General features: G+C 31.7%; 4 protein-coding genes across 6 annotated transcripts; 2 read left to right on the top strand and 2 right to left on the bottom strand.

The window, feature by feature from the left end:
• Window positions 1-1,054: 1,054 nt before the first annotated feature.
• LOC101492648 (protein RBL-like) lies at window positions 1,055-4,578 on the bottom strand. The gene is made up of 5 exons (XM_004498792.4): window positions 4,399-4,578; window positions 3,998-4,096; window positions 1,871-2,706; window positions 1,528-1,789; window positions 1,055-1,301 (listed from the first exon to the last, which is right to left on the bottom strand). The coding sequence occupies exons 1-5, from the start codon at window positions 4,415-4,417 to the stop codon at window positions 1,120-1,122; spliced, it is 1,398 nt and encodes a 465-aa protein (XP_004498849.1). The 5' UTR covers window positions 4,418-4,578; the 3' UTR covers window positions 1,055-1,119.
• A 3,093-nt stretch (window positions 4,579-7,671) lies between these two features.
• On the top strand, window positions 7,672-8,931 carry LOC101491983 (probable WRKY transcription factor 57). The gene is made up of 3 exons (XM_004498790.4): window positions 7,672-8,000; window positions 8,416-8,578; window positions 8,673-8,931. The coding sequence occupies exons 1-3, from the start codon at window positions 7,796-7,798 to the stop codon at window positions 8,794-8,796; spliced, it is 492 nt and encodes a 163-aa protein (XP_004498847.1). The 5' UTR covers window positions 7,672-7,795; the 3' UTR covers window positions 8,797-8,931.
• Window positions 8,932-8,976: 45 nt separating this feature from the next.
• LOC101492319 (protein PLASTID MOVEMENT IMPAIRED 1-RELATED 2) lies at window positions 8,977-13,119 on the bottom strand. Its single transcript, XM_004498791.4, has 3 exons — window positions 12,952-13,119; window positions 10,457-12,745; window positions 8,977-10,049 (listed from the first exon to the last, which is right to left on the bottom strand). Exons 2-3 carry the CDS (start codon window positions 12,673-12,675, stop codon window positions 9,152-9,154), a joined length of 3,117 nt encoding a protein of 1,038 aa, XP_004498848.1. The 5' UTR covers window positions 12,676-12,745; window positions 12,952-13,119; the 3' UTR covers window positions 8,977-9,151.
• An 843-nt stretch (window positions 13,120-13,962) lies between these two features.
• On the top strand, window positions 13,963-18,436 carry LOC101491673 (U-box domain-containing protein 52). 3 transcript variants are annotated; one of them, XM_027333494.2, is made up of 9 exons: window positions 13,963-14,130; window positions 14,222-14,442; window positions 14,577-14,659; window positions 14,927-15,096; window positions 15,484-15,663; window positions 15,770-16,022; window positions 16,453-16,554; window positions 16,896-17,324; window positions 17,412-18,436. In XM_027333494.2, exons 2-9 carry the CDS (start codon window positions 14,286-14,288, stop codon window positions 18,165-18,167), a joined length of 2,130 nt encoding a protein of 709 aa, XP_027189295.1. In that variant the 5' UTR covers window positions 13,963-14,130; window positions 14,222-14,285; the 3' UTR covers window positions 18,168-18,436. The 3 variants fall into 3 exon arrangements, with proteins under 3 accessions (XP_027189295.1, XP_027189296.1, XP_027189297.1); XM_027333495.2 differs by lacking the exon at window positions 13,963-14,130 and having other exon boundaries at window positions 14,280-14,446; XM_027333496.2 differs by lacking the exons at window positions 13,963-14,130; window positions 14,222-14,442 and having other exon boundaries at window positions 14,910-15,096.

Here is an 18,436-nt window from a genome sequence, read left to right as displayed (position 1 = left end):
CATCGAGAATTTCAGTATAATTTTTTAAAACTAATAATTAAATATCAAACATCTTTGTAGGATTATAGAATGTGTTTTTTTCCATGGTCATTGTTAATGACGATTTGTGGTTGAGTTCATGAAGAACTACACATTTAAACTATAATTGATATATAATCGTAGTATTGATTATATATCTTACATGTTGTGTTCTCTTTTAAAATGGGTAAGGTGTGATGTGTGCCATCATTGTGTTGGGTTGAAAAGAGTTCCTTTTGAAAGTCAACAAATAGTTACTTCAATATAATAGTCTTGAAAGTTTCGAAAGGGTCTTATTCAAATAAAGTCAAAGATACATAGTCAAATAATACGTTCTTGAGATGCAAGAAACGATACTTGAAAAAGGTCACTATAGGCCCAAACTCGAATATAGAAATTTAAAAGTTAAGAAATTTTAAAGTGAAAAATACATAACCTTAAAGATACTATTTGAGTCCTAGATTAATCATCAAATTCATTTGTTTGATATGATAAAATTTACTATCAACAAATTTAAATTGTTCCAACTTAATATGTAGTAATTTAAACTATCTCAACTTAATATGTATATATGAGGTAAGTCTCTTACCATGAGAAGTCACAACTCTCAATAAGTGTAACAAATGTGTGGAAAACTTGTGCCACCCGGCTTTCTCCATGTTATACCAAACATCAAAATAGTGAAGCCTCCAAGGCATAACTAAACCGCTTTAAATTGCTTGAATTAGGACAAATTGCTCATAAAATGAAACTGTAGGCAGTGACTGTTCATAGTTCAACTGGCTGAACATTCCTTCGATCTGATTCGGTTTTTAAAATATTGAGCAAGACACCTAACTCAAAAAGTTGACGTTGGGTTGAATTCAATGTCATTACACAACAATGCGTTTCCTAGCATGACATTTTATCATATTTATATAGGGTACGAACCAACCTGATGAAAATTTGCTAGGTCAATTCTAACTTTAATAATTGAGGCATGGGAAGAGAGGAGGGAGTGTGGCAGGGAAGGATAAACAACGTGCAAAGGCAAGAATTATCAAAAGTAAAAAAAGAAATTAGTAAAAGGTGTTTTTGAATAAAATAATTTACAATCTTCCGTTATTCATCAGAAAACTCATCATAATAAAAACCATCACCAATATTCTCATCAACAAAAGATTTACTTTTGGTTCTTGATGATTTGCTAGATTTTGAGGGTTTCTTGACTTTTTCAGCCTGCAACTCCAACACCTTCTCTGATGGTTTCCGCTTTCTTTTAATTCGTGTTGCCCCAGCATCATCTGTAAATAATGTCAAAGGTAACATGTCAAAAATGCAAACACTATAGTAATGTTTTTTAAATAACAGAATCAATATATTTGAGAAATGCAAATTCTTAGAACATGAAGAAACCTGCACTCATATAAAGGGCTCACAAAAATATCCAATAGTTTTTTTTTAAAAGATGGGATTCTTAAGAATGCAAATACTCTTTTACAAGCATATTTTGCAAGTAACATTCATTACCTTCAAGTGGACTTGAGGCATGACTCATCATATGTCCATTTACTACAGCCTCTTCTGAAAATGTGGATCCAGAGTTATTGCTGTCCACCAGCTTTGAAGAACTTTCTAAGAACTTGTCTTGCTGTTCAGGAACATCATATCTGGGAGATGCTGGCAGGAAACATAACTCTTCCTGGGACATATCAGAGTCACTGAAAGCAGGATCCTTCTCCACTGTCACAATATCGATTTCCTCGTCTTCATTTCCATCAGTTCCTTTTACCTGCAAGGGTATGAACTTAGGACCGTAAAATGGAAAAGGAAAGATTAATAACACCTACATGACCATATAACGTTCATATACCTTCTCAGTCTCAGGAATCAAATCAAATTCATCTTCTCGCTCAACATACTCCTCATTTTCCTCGAGCTCTTTGAAATCAGGAGCAAAAGCACTCCAGTTCTCGGTGTAATCTTTAGCCCAGATATAAACTATGCCATTCAAAGAAACAGATACAACAATAGGGCGTAAAGGATGCCATGCTAAATCAATAAGGGCTTCCTTAGGACCTTCAAGGATTTTCACAAGATGTCCAGCTCTATCCCATATGTAAATCTTGTGCTCTCCTTTGCTAGCAGAACCACCAACAACAATGTTCTTAACTACAGAACCACCAGAGATGGGAACCATGCCACGCACCTCACCATCTTTACTATCAATTACAAGAATTTCCCCTTTTGAGTTTCCCACATAAACCAGGTTGCCATACTTACTAAAACATGCAGCAGTAGGTGTGAAGGAGGTACTCCCATCAGAACACTTGTTGCGTGAGGCAGAGTTTGGTCCACTTGGTTTCTCAGAGACAGAAACTTTAAGAAAAGTAGTATCTCCAGTGTTTAAGTCAACAATCATCGGTGTACATGAGAGAGGACATGCCAAGCAGAGAGATGGTTTCGAGGAACCCGGATGAAGCCGAGCTTGTAAAGGGGTTTGTTGCAAAACTATTTTTGTTATCCTCTTACCACTCATAACATCCCACAGGGATAACGACTTGTCAGCAGCAGATGCAAGAATTCGATTACCACACTTTGACCAACAAATACTGGTAATAGCAGAAGAACACTCATTATCTCGAAGCTCTTTAGCAATTCCCCTGGTTTCAAAATCCCAGATAACACAACTTCCATCATTGCAGCCAGCTGTTTAATTGATCAAATCAAGTATCGAGAGTGAGCAAGTTGATAATGTACAATACTTCCAATGAATAATTGATAAAAGTTCAAATGCAGTTATGCAAATATAAGCCTATATGCTTCAAAACACAAAAGAACTGCAATATAAACCAGAAAGAAATACACTTATAATAATAATACCTCTTGAAATCTAATCCAAAAAAGAAAAATAGTTGTGTATATAAATATAGTCAGAAAGTTTTTATAGTAAATACTTAAAAGTACTGAATTTTTTCTTGGGTGATAGTATGGTCACTACTTTGATGTTTAAGGAAACAATACAAGAACAAGACATTTATACCATAGTACCATACACATGAAAGGTCAAAAATAGAACAATACACAAAATTAAAGACATGCATAACTAATAATCAAAGTTCATTATAATGAATTTTCAAACCCAATATAAAGTAATAAGTTTTAGGGTGAAAGGACCAAAAAGTCGAAATAAAAGCACAGTGAATGGCTATAAGTGGAGGATATATTTTCAGGTTTTTACAAGAACTTCACTCTAGCACTCCCTATTTTCCTGCTCTGCTATTTGGCTGCTACTCAAAAACGTTACTTAACACCACTATAGCTGCTGCTACAGCCGCTTCTTAAGACAGAGCTAAAGATAGTCCAACAAATAACATCATCCAGTGTTTCTCCTTAACACAAGCAACAACAAATTTACAAAGTAACAAAAGATGCGTACTAAGCATAAGCATCCCTCGCATACAAAATCAGCTTACATTTATTTGCAAAATAAAATGTCAAACTTCAAAGTCCAAACAAAGTCAAACTTCTAGAATTTAAACAGACTCCCATCATCATTGGTAAAATCCAAATTTTTTAAAAGGTGCGCAGTCACAATTGTAGCCTAGACGCAAAGATTTTCATGCCTCATCAATCACAACACCACTGCCATTGTGGACATATCATCCCCGCATTCAACCGTGATTCTCCACAATATGAAGAATTGCAACACCAATTTTTGGTAATGCTAATAAAAGGCTCAACTCTTCCTACAAATCAATTTCCTAACTTTTTTTCCCGAAATAACTTCAACCGTGATATAAACCTTGCTAAAAACCCTTAAAATTGTGCATAACTATCACATACAACTAACCCTATTTCTTTTCCAATCAACTAGGAAAGGGTATTTTGGTCCCTAATATTTACCATTTTTTCAAAAACCAGCATTATTAGCACAAAAGTTGCAAGTAAATGGAAGGAATAGAAGAAGCCATTAAAAGAAAGAGTAAGTGATAATTACCAGCAAGAAGAGTACCACGACGATTGAAAGCAATACATTTCATACACCCATGTTGAAGATACTCCTCTATCACTTCTGGAAAATCACCCTGCAACGGATCTTCAACAAGGAACAGCACAATAATAATGTCAAAAACCTAAGAACATGAACTAAAAATTAAAGTGAAATAAACATTAGGGTAATTTTATTTGTGTGTGACTACCTACCTTACCTATATATTAAATTCAAGGAAGGTTAATTGAATGTTGCGTTGAAGAAGTTATAAAATAATGGTACCCAAAATAGACAGTAATGAGGTAATTATCGTAATAATTTTATGAACAGAATGAAGTGGAGGTAAAAGGAATGGGGGAGAAAGAAAGAGAAATTGGAAGAAGAAAAAGGAAAAGTAGAAAACTTACCGATTATAGAAGTGTTCATGGTTTGAAGAAGGTGGAAGAGGTTGACAAAATATGGAACAATAGAGCAGCAAACGAGAGAGGAAAAGCAGAAAGGTAAGACTAAGAAGAACAAGAACGTCACTCTCCTAGTGCATATCTTTGTTTCTTTTCTACTCAGAGCTATACAGATGCATTTTATTTTTATTTTTTTACTTCACAAATTGTTTTCATTTCTTTAACTCACATGGATAAAAATAAAATTGACAAATAATGGAGGCAACGCTTAGTTTCAAAAGCTCGTGTTCACTTATTCATTTAATTTAGAGAATATAAACCACTATTTTAATTTTTAAAATTGTAATTTTTTAACTCGGCAAAATCTTTAAATTAATCCTTAAATAATTAAAATTATTGTCAATTTAGTCATTAATATTGAGTTTATTATTTATTGACAGTTAACTTTGTAAATTTGTTGATATGACATTTTTTTATTGTTAATATATAAGCAAATTTCACAAAGACTAAAATCACGTTAATATTTTTTTTGGAAAAATAAAATAAAATAAAAATAAAAACATAACTTAATGCCAATTTAGTCTCTAAAATATATAATTTATTATCAAAATAGTCTCCGTTAAATTTAACATAAGGTCAATTTGGTTCTTAAATTCAAACAAGACCATAATTTGCATCATAACTTGTATTATGCTAGCAAAATAGTTTTGAACAAATTATTTATGACACACTCTCTAATTAGTTGAAACTTTAACGGTGCCATTAAATCTTATAGTTTTAAATAAATTGAATGGAACTCATTTAAATTTTAATCAATTAAAAATAATGTGTTAAAATGAATTTGTTAATGAATGTGTCGATTGTACTCCTTGCACTATTTTGTTGGAATGGTAATACATTAGTGCACTAATTATATTTCACAAAATAGTGAACTAATCAAATCAATTTTAGTTCTATGAAATGGAATAAGGAAATATTTGCAAAGAACACTTTGAATCTAGGGATATAGAAAGTTGTTGTTTTCTCATTGATCTCACTTGCTGAGGTTTTGGATTTAGGTTTGAATGTGAGAATGATAAACTTATTGTCTTTTTTCTTTTGTTAAAATTTTATTATTTGTCTGAATTGGAGTTCAAAGAAGAAGGAGAGGAGGAGGAGGAAAATTGTTCTTAAAATCTTAATTTAAAATTTTACATAGATAATTCGAACAACCTAGTATTTTAGCATTTTTTCATTTAAATTGATAAAAATGATTAAAGTGGCTGACAAAACCATAGTGAAGCGGTAAAAATAAAAAAAATAAAAAATTAATTAAGGAATCCAAACGACATCTAGAAAAAAATAAGGAATCAAAATAGTAATTTAGTCAAAAAATTATTACTTTTTTATTTTCATTTTAAATGTCTCATTTGCTATTTTTTTCTAGTCAAATTATTTGTATTTTACAATATAAATACAACATTCATTATTTTTTCTCATTAAAATACTGTTAATTATTGTAATTCAATTAATCAAAATTTTCAACTAATTGTTATTAATAAGAGTATTTAAATAAATAAAATTTATTTTTATCATTGAAATTTATAAAATTAATTATTTTCTAAAAAACTGCGATTAAATCAAATTAGATGATTTGAATGAAAGGGAAGTGGTGTTGTTAAATAATAGATCAAATAAAATGTAAGGGCAACAGTTGGTCAGCCAAAATCGAAAAGAATGATCAAAGGGGTCTTTGGTGCAAAATTAAATAATGAGGATGGTTAAAATAGCACAAAAAAGTAGCATATTAGTATAATTTTCAAAAGGGTACTGCTAATAAGTAAGAGTACAAAGGATGTCTTGTGTCCCTGAATCCAATTGCTAATCGATTAAACTTTGATGAGAGATATCGATTAACACCGTACTAATTTATTTGTTATACATCTTGACTTTATTTATTATATAATTTTTCCTGTATTGAAGTTTGAAGAGGAAAATTCAAACATTTTCACTGTTTGCATCAGCTAGGTCAGATATGTTAGTAGCGACTTAAAACCGATTACTTGTCTAAAATATTTTATTTCTATTTCTTAAAATCTTTATTGATTTTATATTAATAAAATACTTTTACAGTAAATTAATATCGCAGAGATAAGATAAACTAATAGTAAATGAAAATATATTTTTTAAAATAATAAAAATTTCTAAAAATCTTATTTTCTAATATTTAATCATAAATATTAGAAAAGTAAAAAGTCCATGTAGTTAGTGGTTCGTAGAAACTTCCACTAGACTAGATCACAAAGAATCAGCATCACTTTTGACTTGCACAAGACTTGTTGCTTTGCTCGATAAACAATAGTAATATTTTAAAATTGAAAGTCTTTCGAAGTCATCCTTAGTATGTCCCACTTGCACAAGACTTGGAGTAATCTCTCTGATTATTGAGATTTATATTTATAAAGGAATATTCACCTCAATGTTTTCTCATACATACTAATAGGTAATAAGAGATAAATCGATTTAAGGGATTAATGTCTATGAAAAACTATTGAGATAGACACACAAATACTTTACACAACACTTACAACTAGACACTAATATTTAATTTAAAAAAAATAAAAGTGAATGAATATAACTATGTCAATATTGTTTAGATTGACATGTTTCAAACATTTAAACGTGAGTGCTAAGAACAAATACTGTAAACGAATATTTATCCACATGTTTTAAAAAATCTAATTATTTATCAATAATGTCATACAACTTCGGTCCAATTCACTTAGTTTGTTCTCTATTACTTTACCATTCACAGATTAATTAATTAATGGCTTACTTAATGAGTAAACCACCACATTTATTCTTGATTTTGTAAGACGCACCCAAATAGGGATTGTAAAATATCTCCAAAACATCTTTTGACTATGATAAATGTTACTCACATCAATCTTTCTATCAAGCATATATAATTAAAGTGTTCAGTTGATTTCTATATTTAACCACTTACTATTAATTAAATTCATATATTTAACCACTTAATATCAATTTGATCCAAAAAATTATTATCGAATTTGCAAGTGAAACAATGTTAAAAAAAGGTCATTGAAATAAGGACTGAATTAAGTAACATTTGATAGAGTCACTGATATGTTTAAAATATTCATAATCTCAAAGATCTATTTAAAAACATCCTACAAATTCAAGGATTAATTAATTGTTTTAATGTTTCTTTGAACTGATGTAGGTAAGTGGCATGTTAACTACATCTCTATAATTACCTGTGAAACTTCCTATATAGGAAGGTGAGCATGAAGCTACCTAGCAAGCTAGCTCACTAAAACTGTGGCTGGCTGGCTGGCTGCTGAGTGTTTATATATTGTCTTAGCTTTTCATCATTTTTTTCTTCCATATCAGTTGCATTAAAATGACAGAGAGAAATCCAATAGCAGCAGATTCATCACCTGACAGTGATTTTAGCAACCAATGGCCTTTTGAACTATCTGATTACTTGAATTTTGATGACAACCAATGGCTACAAATTGATCCAACCACCGAGTCTAATTTTGTTTATCATGCCAATGAATTAGAAGGTGATCACAGCCACATAGAGGGGACTTCTAGTTCTACTAGTAAGTCAATTTCAATTAATGACTGATAAAATTTCAATGAAGTATATAATATCATATTAATTTATGTTTAAATATAGTTTTAATTCATGAAATTATAATTTTTTTTAGTCTTTGTAAGTTTTTTTGTTTGAATTTAATCTCTGAAAATCAATAATTGATACTTATAGTTACTACGTAGCCAAATAAAATCACAATCATGTGGCACAATAAACTACCGTCATGGACTAAAAAACAACAATTTTTGAATTTGCAAGACTCATCTCAAAAACTTACAGAGACTACAACCAAAAAATGTTTTAACTGGAGAAACCAAAACCATATTTAAACCTAATTTAGACATATTTTAGTTAATTTATAATATATGTATTGTATTGTCTTTAGCTTATAGTAATTGATGTTGTCATATATGATTTAGGAGATACTAATAGTACTACTATGAGTGAAAGTGAGAATTGGAAGAAGGAATTAGTTAAGGAGAGAGTTGCATTCAAAACAAAATCAGAGGTTGAAATACTTGATGATGGATACAGATGGAGGAAGTACGGAAAGAAAATGGTGAAGGACAGTCCCAATCCAAGGTAATATTGAATTAATACCATGATTAATTTATAACATATAGTTTATATATGTTTCATTAAGAGTATGAATAATATACATGTCTTATAATTGCAGGAATTATTATAGGTGTTCTGTGGAGGGATGTCCTGTTAAAAAGAGAGTGGAGAAAGATAAGGATGATCCGCGGTACGTGATAACAACCTACGAAGGCATGCACACGCACCCAACTCCTTCCTAGGTCCAATATTATTAGGATTGCATAGATTAAATGTAATCAATATTTCTTAATATGTGTAATTTGATCTAATTTTGTTTATAATTTATTCTGAAGGGAGTAAATACTAAGAAGGATACAAAATATTTAAGCCTTCTACATGCTATGTTCAACAATATACATCACACAGACAACACCAAAGCAAACAACACAACTAAGACTCTGTGTAATACATAATAATTAACTAATAATAATTTTACTTTGTTCCTCAAATTCAATACATGTTAAAATATCTGTGCTAGCAGACTCATAAAACTATTTACATGGATAAATTTTGGAAATTGGCTAAAATATCATGTGAAGAGTTATCTGACATTGTTCACTTTGGGAAGATGATATCAGGATTCCTAATGTATGCATTATTATTCTTCATGTTACTATTAACACAAGAAATGCTCCACAAGATATCTTGATTCATCAACTTGTTGGTAAACAGTGAAGACGGTCTAACAATAATCTCCTTTGATTTTGAAGAAGAATGGTTGACAGTACTATTACACAAGCCGCAGGCAAGCAACCAACGCAACCCAGACTGTTGCTGAGATGCACTGCCCCAAACTTGTCTGTTTCCACCTTTGGCAAGGACACCTGCAAGATGAATCTCCTTGATTTTGAATCTAGACTGAGGAGTTTCTTCATCTATATCCGCGTCCTCAACAAAATCGCTGTCGTCTTTCTCCATTGCATTTATGTCAACTCTTTCTACCTGACTTAAAACCAGCATTGGAACTCCAACTGCTTCATAGTTTCTTAGAGGGTCTCTATGCTGGATCGTATAAGCCACTGTTATGTTATTTTCAAAATATCTACGCTTTCTGCAATCTATTTTCGCCTTCTCTGCGGCGTTTTTCAACCCTTCATTTTCTAATTCTGTGATTTTAGAATTGTGTGCTTTAAGAATCTTCAAAATTTGTTCCAAATTATGTTCTCCTTGGATGATGCCAGAATCAAGCCTCAACCACTGATCCAACTTTACCGACAGACCCATCAAACCATCAAGATCATTGTTGATTTCTCCATAGTGTCTTTCTAATGTTGGTGCCTCCTCATTTGACATGCCAGATTGAATTCTCAGCCCTTCTATTAAAAGGGATTCAATTTTATTAATAGTCATAGGAGCTATAGCTTCTAGAGATAAGGAGTCAAGGCATTTGTTTTTATCTGTTAAATAACTACATTGAAATTCTTCAAACAAAACATGCTGCCATGACTCCTGCCTGAAACAGAATTAATAAGCAAAATCAGAGGAAAAAAAAATCAAATGCTTTGAATGAAAAAGGAAGAGAATGTGATATGATTAAAGGGAAAACACAATCTTTCATTCACTACTAATTACTTCGTTGCTTTTTAATTTTCGTTTTAAGGTTATTTACGCATATCAAAGAAACCAATACATTTTGTTACTTTTAATAGAGTTATTTGTCTTTCTCTTATATACTATTAAATATTTATTATCTCATTCTATCCATTTTTCTCTGCAATAAATAATTAAGGGTATTATTGACAAAACAATAGTTAATGTTGCATTTAACTTTGAAAATAACAAATAAATAGGAGCACAATTTCTACTGCAAAAGCGACAACAAAAAGGAACTAAGGGAGTATGCCAGACATATTTGCTAACCTTCCGGGAGCTTCCTTGTTGGTGTCAGCATTCTGCACAACATGCTTAATGGATTTTCCGGTGATATCTTGCAAAGGCATTAATTTAAAGATAAAATCATACAGTTTTTCAACTCTATCAGATGCCATGTGTTGAAGAATCTCCAATATATCGTTACCCATTTTCACCGGTAAAATGACTGGATTAGAAGCATGAATGATGAGGTTACCACAATTCTTAGCATTTCTGAAGAGGGAAGGACACATTGACCTCAAAAAGCCTCCACTTTTAGTTTGAACAAATGAACCAAGTTCTTCCCCAATCGGAGGTAATATGTATGGTTCTTCATCGGACAGTTCAATTGGGCTTCCAAATCCACCGGACCAAGTTTTTGGAGAATTCTCAAAGTCCCTCTCATCTAAACCCCATTGTTGCATTAATGAATCAGTCTCGAGATCTTCGAGAATTTTGGCCTTCCTTCTCTCTATTAATGACTGATTTTCCCTTGCATACCCCTCTTCAGCAGCGCCACTAATTAAACATAAACCAGAATCCATAGCACAATCCTCGCAGTTAAGTCCAATTGCATCTTCCCTCAATTCCTCCTCGACTTCATCAAAATCAAAAGTGAATTTACCCGAAGCTAGAACCTCCTTTTCAAACTGTCTTAAAAGCTGCTCTCTGGGAGACAAGGGATCACCATCACAACTCGAGCGAAACGAATCACTCTCCAATGCCAGCGACTTCAAGAAATCACTCGCGACAGAGTCGATGATATCATCCAAGCTATGTGACTTTTTAGCCATTTTATAATTTGATTTAACACTCAAGTAGTGTTCTTGGTCAAGAAACTCTGATGTCTCAGGAACTAAATCATCAATCTTCATGCATGATAGATTGACACACGACATACTCAATTTATGCTTGCTGTTATCTGCCATTTCCTTCTCATTCACACAACTAGAACATACAGTATCCAGTGAATCACATCTCTTGATCTGGTCAACAAACATGTCATCGTCTTTAATAATCTCGTCCACATTAATGATTTCAATTGCAGACAAATCAACTTTTTGAATGCCTGTCAGATCAAGTTCCAATGAGTCACCTTCCAATGTTTCTACTCCTTCACTGAAAGAAAATTCAGTTTCATCAGACTCGTATAGATTTGATCCTTGAGACGACTCTGGTGGTCCCAAATGTTCTGAGTCTGCCCATGTCGAATGACTGAAGTTCTCCTCATCAAGCTTTTGATATAGGAAAGTGATTGATTTAGAAAAGCCTGAGCCAGGAATCAACATTGCTTCATTCGATAACACCACATCATCAGAATGAGAACGAAGGATTGATCCATTATGTTGTAGTTCACACGGAAAGCAACCAGCCTGCCGAAGCTTTATGTCGCTATTGCTAGGACCAAAACCGACAACACTGTCACGGCTACTACGGTTAAGATCATTCACATTATTACTACCAAATCCAATTAACTCATCCTTCATTACTTGATAACTGAAACTAACATTTAAGCTAGCTCCTAAAGCTTTACCAGCCAACCTAAATCTTGTACTCCATTTCCCTGAATTTTTATCACCCCATAACTCTTCTAAACTCAGAGGTAAAAGCCTTGTGAGATCAACGTGATGTTTCCCTATGTTGTGTTCAGGTTCCCCAACAACAGAAGTGTGGATCAAGAAACACTTGGAATCGTACTTGACAGAACGACCAGATGCCGTGCTGCTACCATAAACAGAACATCTATGCGTCAAAGTTTCATCGAACTCCGTAGCACCTTGGAATACCCTTGATGGACAGGTCTGCAAAATGATGTTTTTCCTCTTCCATTGCACACATAACCCAATACCGTCGAAATCCAAAGGAAGTCCATCAATCGAATGGACATGAAGATTAAAGCAACAAACAAACTTTTGAGAACCAATATGCCTCAAAGCTTTCAAGGGCTTCTTCCAATTCCATTTTGAAGACAACTTCTTGTCCCCTAGCAACAGATCCTCACTTACAAATCTTGGGGTTGAGTTAAGTTGAGATTTAGACAAACGGGCTTTTTCAGCAGACTTGGATCGGTTATCGACTGAGGATAAGGTGGAAGGCTTAAAAGAGGTATTATCCAAGTAAAGAGCTTTACTTAATTCTTCAATGTCACGCAGTAATTCCTTACCATCACCATCACCATTATCTTTATTTTCACACTCAAACTTTGGTTTCATCATCATCATCATCATGTTCCCATTGAAAATTGAAACATTAAAATTGAAAAATACTCCAACAAATTCATTCACACTACCAGTGCCACTGAACAAAAAATTCAAATAACCAGATCAATTAAATTCATAAATTTAACATTAAAAAAATAGGGCAACGTGTTATTGAATATTCATCATGTAGCTACTGTGATAGATCAAATTAGAACAAGCAAGAATTTTGAGGAAACCAAATTGTTGCGTTCCATTAAACAATTTAGAAGACTATAAGATTAATTTGCAAATGAAATGACTCACCGAATAAGAGAAAAAGGAACCTTGTGTCGTGTTGTTGTGTATAGTGTGAGGAAATTGAGAAGAAAAGAAAGAGTAGTTGATTTCCGTGCTATTTGTCTTACTCTTTCATTTGAACAGATATAATTAAAATTTATATTCGCTCTATTGTTATTTACTTGGATTGGACTCCCTCAATGATCCAAATTAGAAGATATTCAATTGGGAGCGCTAAATTTAATTAATTAGAGATATAATTTTAAAATATATAATTAATGTTATTTTGAAAATTAAGTGTAATGATTTTAGGACATAATTTTTTACAAATAAAAGTTATTGTGGAATGAGAGACTATAAATACTCTTTAATGATTATTTTATTTTTTGATATTTCAACCTACAATTAGTTAAGCATTTTTATTTCTCTATGTAAAATAAGAATATTTTAGTAAAACTAAACTGTACTTTTTATCATAATTATAATCAATATAATACAAAATATTATTTAATTTTTTTATTTTTAGATGTATATGTCTTAATTTATATCCAAATATTTATGATTATGTAAGGTTTTCTCGTTATTTTCTTTAATTTTGTTAGAGGATGTTAGAGGTGTTTTTTTACTTCATTTAATTTTATAATTAAACTTCTTTTCTATATATAAAAATATATAACTCAAATGAAGACAAGAATTTTCATTTTTTCTAAACGAATACTAGTAGTTAATTTATTAGTAAAAAAAATATAGTAAAAGGACGGAATCCCTTACCTCCTTACAATATTCCTTTAATGTATTAGCATATTAATATTAATAGCCTTGTAAAAGAATTGCCTATACAATTTTCCCATATAAATAATTAATTTATGCAATAATTAAAATTTAGAATAAGAAAATTCATTGTAAAAATAGATAATGTGAAAGAAAAAAAATTAATTTGTTATTAAAATAGGCTTGGTCAAATTAGCTAAAAATTGAAGAAAAAAACAAAGGATGACGTTGAAACAATATTTGTGTCCGTAGGTTTGAATTGTCACCCATGAGAGGTTGTTTGGGTTGTTTCATTTGCATCTTCAAACGGTAGGAGGAAGCGAAAAAGGGACCAACCAATCTCCTCCTCCTTGTTACGGAGGAGAAGAGGTGGTAGTGGTGGTGGTGGTTGTAGCCACAATCAAGATTGAAGAAAAATTTGCAGTCACAATCGTGGTAACACCCCAATTTTATTTTATTTTATTATTATTATGATTGTAATTGAGGTTGTATCAATTTTCATTTGACTTTTATTTATAATATGAAGGAAATTTGAAGGTGACGGTGATCACAACTTCAATCTTGGCGGGAACACTACCATATGTATAATAATGCCTTCCCATGGTAGCAACAAACCACCTACAAACTTAGTGATGGTAGCTGTAGACAAAGACAAGAATAGTGGTCATGCCTTTCGTTGGATAACTAATAATATTGATAATCCGATCATTATTGCAGTCCATGTTAAACACAAAGACATTCCTCATCGTAGGTACCTTTTAACATTTATACATATTTCATATAATCAATTATATGTAACATTTATTTAATTATGGTTAATTATCATGGTACTTTAATACTTTTGTTTCTTAATTATCTTTTCATATGTCCTATGCTTGCAGAAGGCACCAATGTTTTCCCCCCTGACGAAGAGGATGTAGCCAATGTTTTCAATCCCTTACGTGAAATGTGTGATGATAGAGTTGTAAGTAATTCACATTTTGTTGAACTTTTTTATAAAAAAAATTATGGAGGTGAAAATTATTGTTAGTAACTATTGTACTAATGACTATTTTATAAATGTCATAAGTGAGATTTGAATTCCATAGTTGGAGGTTGGACCACATTTTGTTGAAGTTCATTTATAGAGATTTTTTGTTATATATGTTTTTTGTATGTACAATTTAAAAGGAATAAATAGTATTGATGATAGTTGAAATTAATTAACATTGAAGGCAACGCATCAATTCAGGTAAAGATGAAAGAAGCCGTAATTGATGATAGTGATATTGCTAGAGGAATTTTGGAATATGCAAAGAGGAATCGCATTCAAACTATCATTGTTGGTGCATCCTCCAGCTTTACTTCCACCTTAACCAAGAATGTTCTTTCAAGGTCTCTAAACATGAGGAGTATAAGCAGGTTAAGTTTTGGAACATTACATCCTTTGAAGAAAAAAAATCTATTTTAATTGAATAATATTACAATACACTCTTTTTTATCGGTCTAGATTCTTACAAGTTTCACAAAGTTTACTTAAAACACACGCAAAGCACACACAAGAGTGAAAGCGCGCACACATATATAAACTGAGTTTAATTGTGATGCAATGTTGATGTAAAAAAATTTATAGCATCACCATATCACAAATATTCATAGAGTTGACTTTATAGATATTACAGTAAAAATCAAACATATCTAATAATTTAACGATTGTAATTGATTGACAAAATAAAATAAAAATTATACGTCAACTGATAGTGTATATGAATTATGTTAAATTTTTTTTTTTCTTTTTTACTATTTCAGAAAATTTAAAGGGTACGATGATATACCAACAACATTAATTAAATCAGCCCCGGATTATAGTTCGGTATTCGTAGTTTCAAAAGGAAAGATAGTGGACACTCGATCAGCAATAAGCACGTCGGGAAACGTGGTTGCACAATCACATGGATTTTCATCTTGTAAATCAGAAAATGCTCTAAGGTGCTAATTAACCAAATAATGAAATTTATAAGTAACTCTCAAAAATAATTTTTTGGGTTATAGTTTTATTTATTTATCATATTTTGGTTTGATTTTAATGAAACAGGACACAAACATTTAGAAGTGGAAGCACTAATAGTAGATCAGGAAGATCACAGTTACATGAGCCACTAAAATTTTTATCATCTAGTCAATCATTGGAGGTAATTGATATATCCAATCGTGGCCAAAGGTCACCATTTAACGGCGACTCAACAAGCTCAAGTGAAAATGACTCATCTGGATCACACAAATATGCTTCATTGGATGCAACAAAACAAGATTGGGATTCAAGCCTTGCATCAGATTCTCAATCCTTAGTAAGCATGAAAAATATAAATTACATAGTGATTTTTTTTGTTGCAATATTAAATAGAGGCTTCTAATTGTTTGATCTAGATTTTCTCGGTTAATGACTGCATGCATTTACGTAATCAGTTATTGTGTAATTATTTGATTGAGACAAAACAGTCAATATTTCAAGTTCAATAATTTTATTTTAAAAAAAAACATCAAGATTTGCTTGAAATTTAAATTGTCTGATCTCAATCAATAATCATATAATTAATTTCTAGCATGGAAGAAGTAACCACGACAAGTCCAAATTCCTAATGGCATATTGTTGTATATATTAGACCATAAATTGTTTGTCTTTGTTTTAAGAGTTAATTAGCAACATTATGTGGCCAAATTTATATTGTGATAAAGAACCTAATTAGTAACATTGTGTTTTCATTTTATTGATTACAGGGAAGCATGGAAGCTGAGATGAAAACATTGAAGCTCAAACTAAAGCAAACTATGGAAATGTACAACTCAGCATGCAAGGAAGCAATCACGGCTCAAAATAAGGTAATGTAGTTATGCTATTATTGACATAACTCATTCTTTGGTTAGTGGCAACAAAATTTTATTTTAATTAAGTTGATTTTTTAAAATTGATGATCGATAAAATTAAGTTGAATGTAAAATAACTTATATGTAAATATACTCATTTATTTAAAAGTGAGTTGAAAAATAAAATTTAAAATTTAAAATCAATTTTAGAGTCAAAACTTCAAATTATAAATTGAAGTTAGAATTATTTTTAAAGCCAAAATGAATTATATTCAAATACATTCATATATGTCAAGATTAATTTTAAACTTTTAAAATTAATTTTAGCTCATCTAAAAGGTGTAAGTTATTGACAGGCTAAAGAGATTAATCAATGGAAATTGGAGGAGGCACGTACAGTTGAGGAAGTTATGATGTCTAAAGAAGCAGCATTAGCAATGGCAGAAGAGGAAAAGGAAAAAGCAAAAGCTGCCTTTAAAGCAGCTGATGAAGCTATGAAAATGGCTGAAAAAGAAACACAAAGAAGATTGCAATTAGAGAGGAAAGCTATGAAAGAGATTGAAGAAAAGGATCGAGCATTAAATGTGTTGACTCGTAATGATATTCGATATAGAAAATACACATTGGAAGATATTGAACATGCTACTCAAAATTTCTCATTATCAATGAAAATAGGTGAAGGTGGATATGGACCTGTTTTTAAAGGCATACTTGATCATACACATGTTGCAATCAAAATTTTAAGACCTGATGCTTCCCAAGGAAGAAAACAATTCCTCCAAGAGGTATATATATATATATATAAGATACATATCTACATTCTTTTTATTCATGTATACACATTTGTGACTAAATATGCTGTATGTGTGTAGGTTGAGGTATTATGCAACATAAGGCATCCCAATATGGTTCTCCTTCTAGGTGCATGTCAAGAGTATGGATGTTTGGTATATGAGTACATGGATAATGGTAGCTTAGAAGATAGGTTACTGAGAAAACAGAACAGCCCTCCTATTCCATGGAGGAAACGTTTCGAAATAGCTTATGAGATTGTAACTGCACTCCTTTTCCTTCACCAAACAAAGCCAGAGGCTATTGTGCATAGAGACCTTAAACCAGCCAATGTTTTGTTAGACAAAAATTTTGTGAGTAAAATAAGTGATGTTGGTTTAGCAAGACTAGTACCACCTTCTGTAGCTGATTCTGTCACACAATATCATATGACTTCAGCTGCTGGAACATTATGTTACATTGATCCAGAATATCAACAGACAGGGAAATTAACAACAAAATCAGATGTATATTCTTTGGGGATAATGTTACTTCAAATTATCACAGCTAAACCTCCAATGGGACTCTCTCATCATGTTAAAAGATCCATTGAAATTGGAAATTTTTCAGATATGCTTGACCCTCTCATTACTGATTGGCCAATTGAGGAAACTTTAGCATTTGCTAAACTTGCATTGAGTTGTGCAGAGCTTAGTAAGAAAGATAGACCAGATCTTGCAACACTAGTCATTCCTGAGCTTAATCGCTTAAGAAATGTTGGCACTAAATCACAGAAAAGTTATCAGAATCTTAGCCATGTACCACGTCCTCCTACGCCTCCTCGAAGTCCACTTTGAAAGACGCGAGTGTTGCTAGCACTTCTCAATATAAAATAGATTCTATATTTTTAGTATATATGTTGATCGTGTTATGAATACTTCACATTTTGTAATGAACTTCTTTGCAACACACATTATTGTGTTTGTTGTGAATGGAAGTTTCGGTTAGTTGTCTTGGAATGGAAGATTTACTCTTGTCCAATTAGAATCATGTTTATTCAACATCAGAAACTCAAGCTGTGATGCAAAAAATATGATAGATAATTTATATGATATAAAGAATAAAA

Source organism: Cicer arietinum, chromosome 4 (assembly GCF_000331145.2).
Source record: "Cicer arietinum cultivar CDC Frontier isolate Library 1 chromosome 4, Cicar.CDCFrontier_v2.0, whole genome shotgun sequence".
Lineage (NCBI taxonomy): Eukaryota > Viridiplantae > Streptophyta > Magnoliopsida > Fabales > Fabaceae > Cicer > Cicer arietinum.
Note: the sequence above shows the minus strand (reverse complement) of the source record. Positions and strands in the feature narration are given on the sequence as shown.

Bases quoted from the DNA above. Each gene is read 5' to 3' on its own strand.
- LOC101492648 (XM_004498792.4), bottom strand. The intron at 2,707-3,997 runs GTAATTATCACT...TCAATTAAACAG, and splicing joins TCGTGGTACTCTTCTTGCTG to CTGGCTGCAATGATGGAAGT. The intron at 1,302-1,527 runs GTAATGAATGTT...CATTATTTACAG, and splicing joins TGCCTCAAGTCCACTTGAAG to ATGATGCTGGGGCAACACGA.
- LOC101491983 (XM_004498790.4), top strand. From the start codon at position 7,796: ATGACAGAGAGAAATCCAATAGCAGCAGATTCATCACCTGACAGTGAT. The intron at 8,001-8,415 runs GTAAGTCAATTT...TATATGATTTAG, and splicing joins GGGGACTTCTAGTTCTACTA to GAGATACTAATAGTACTACT. The intron at 8,579-8,672 runs GTAATATTGAAT...TTATAATTGCAG, and splicing joins AAGGACAGTCCCAATCCAAG to GAATTATTATAGGTGTTCTG.
- LOC101492319 (XM_004498791.4), bottom strand. From the start codon at position 12,675: ATGATGATGATGATGATGAAACCAAAGTTTGAGTGTGAAAATAAAGAT. The intron at 10,050-10,456 runs GTTAGCAAATAT...ATTCTGTTTCAG, and splicing joins AACAAGGAAGCTCCCGGAAG to GCAGGAGTCATGGCAGCATG.
- LOC101491673 (XM_027333494.2), top strand. From the start codon at position 14,286: ATGCCTTCCCATGGTAGCAACAAACCACCTACAAACTTAGTGATGGTA. The intron at 14,443-14,576 runs GTAGGTACCTTT...CTATGCTTGCAG, and splicing joins ACACAAAGACATTCCTCATC to AAGGCACCAATGTTTTCCCC. The intron at 17,325-17,411 runs GTATATATATAT...GTATGTGTGTAG, and splicing joins GAAAACAATTCCTCCAAGAG to GTTGAGGTATTATGCAACAT.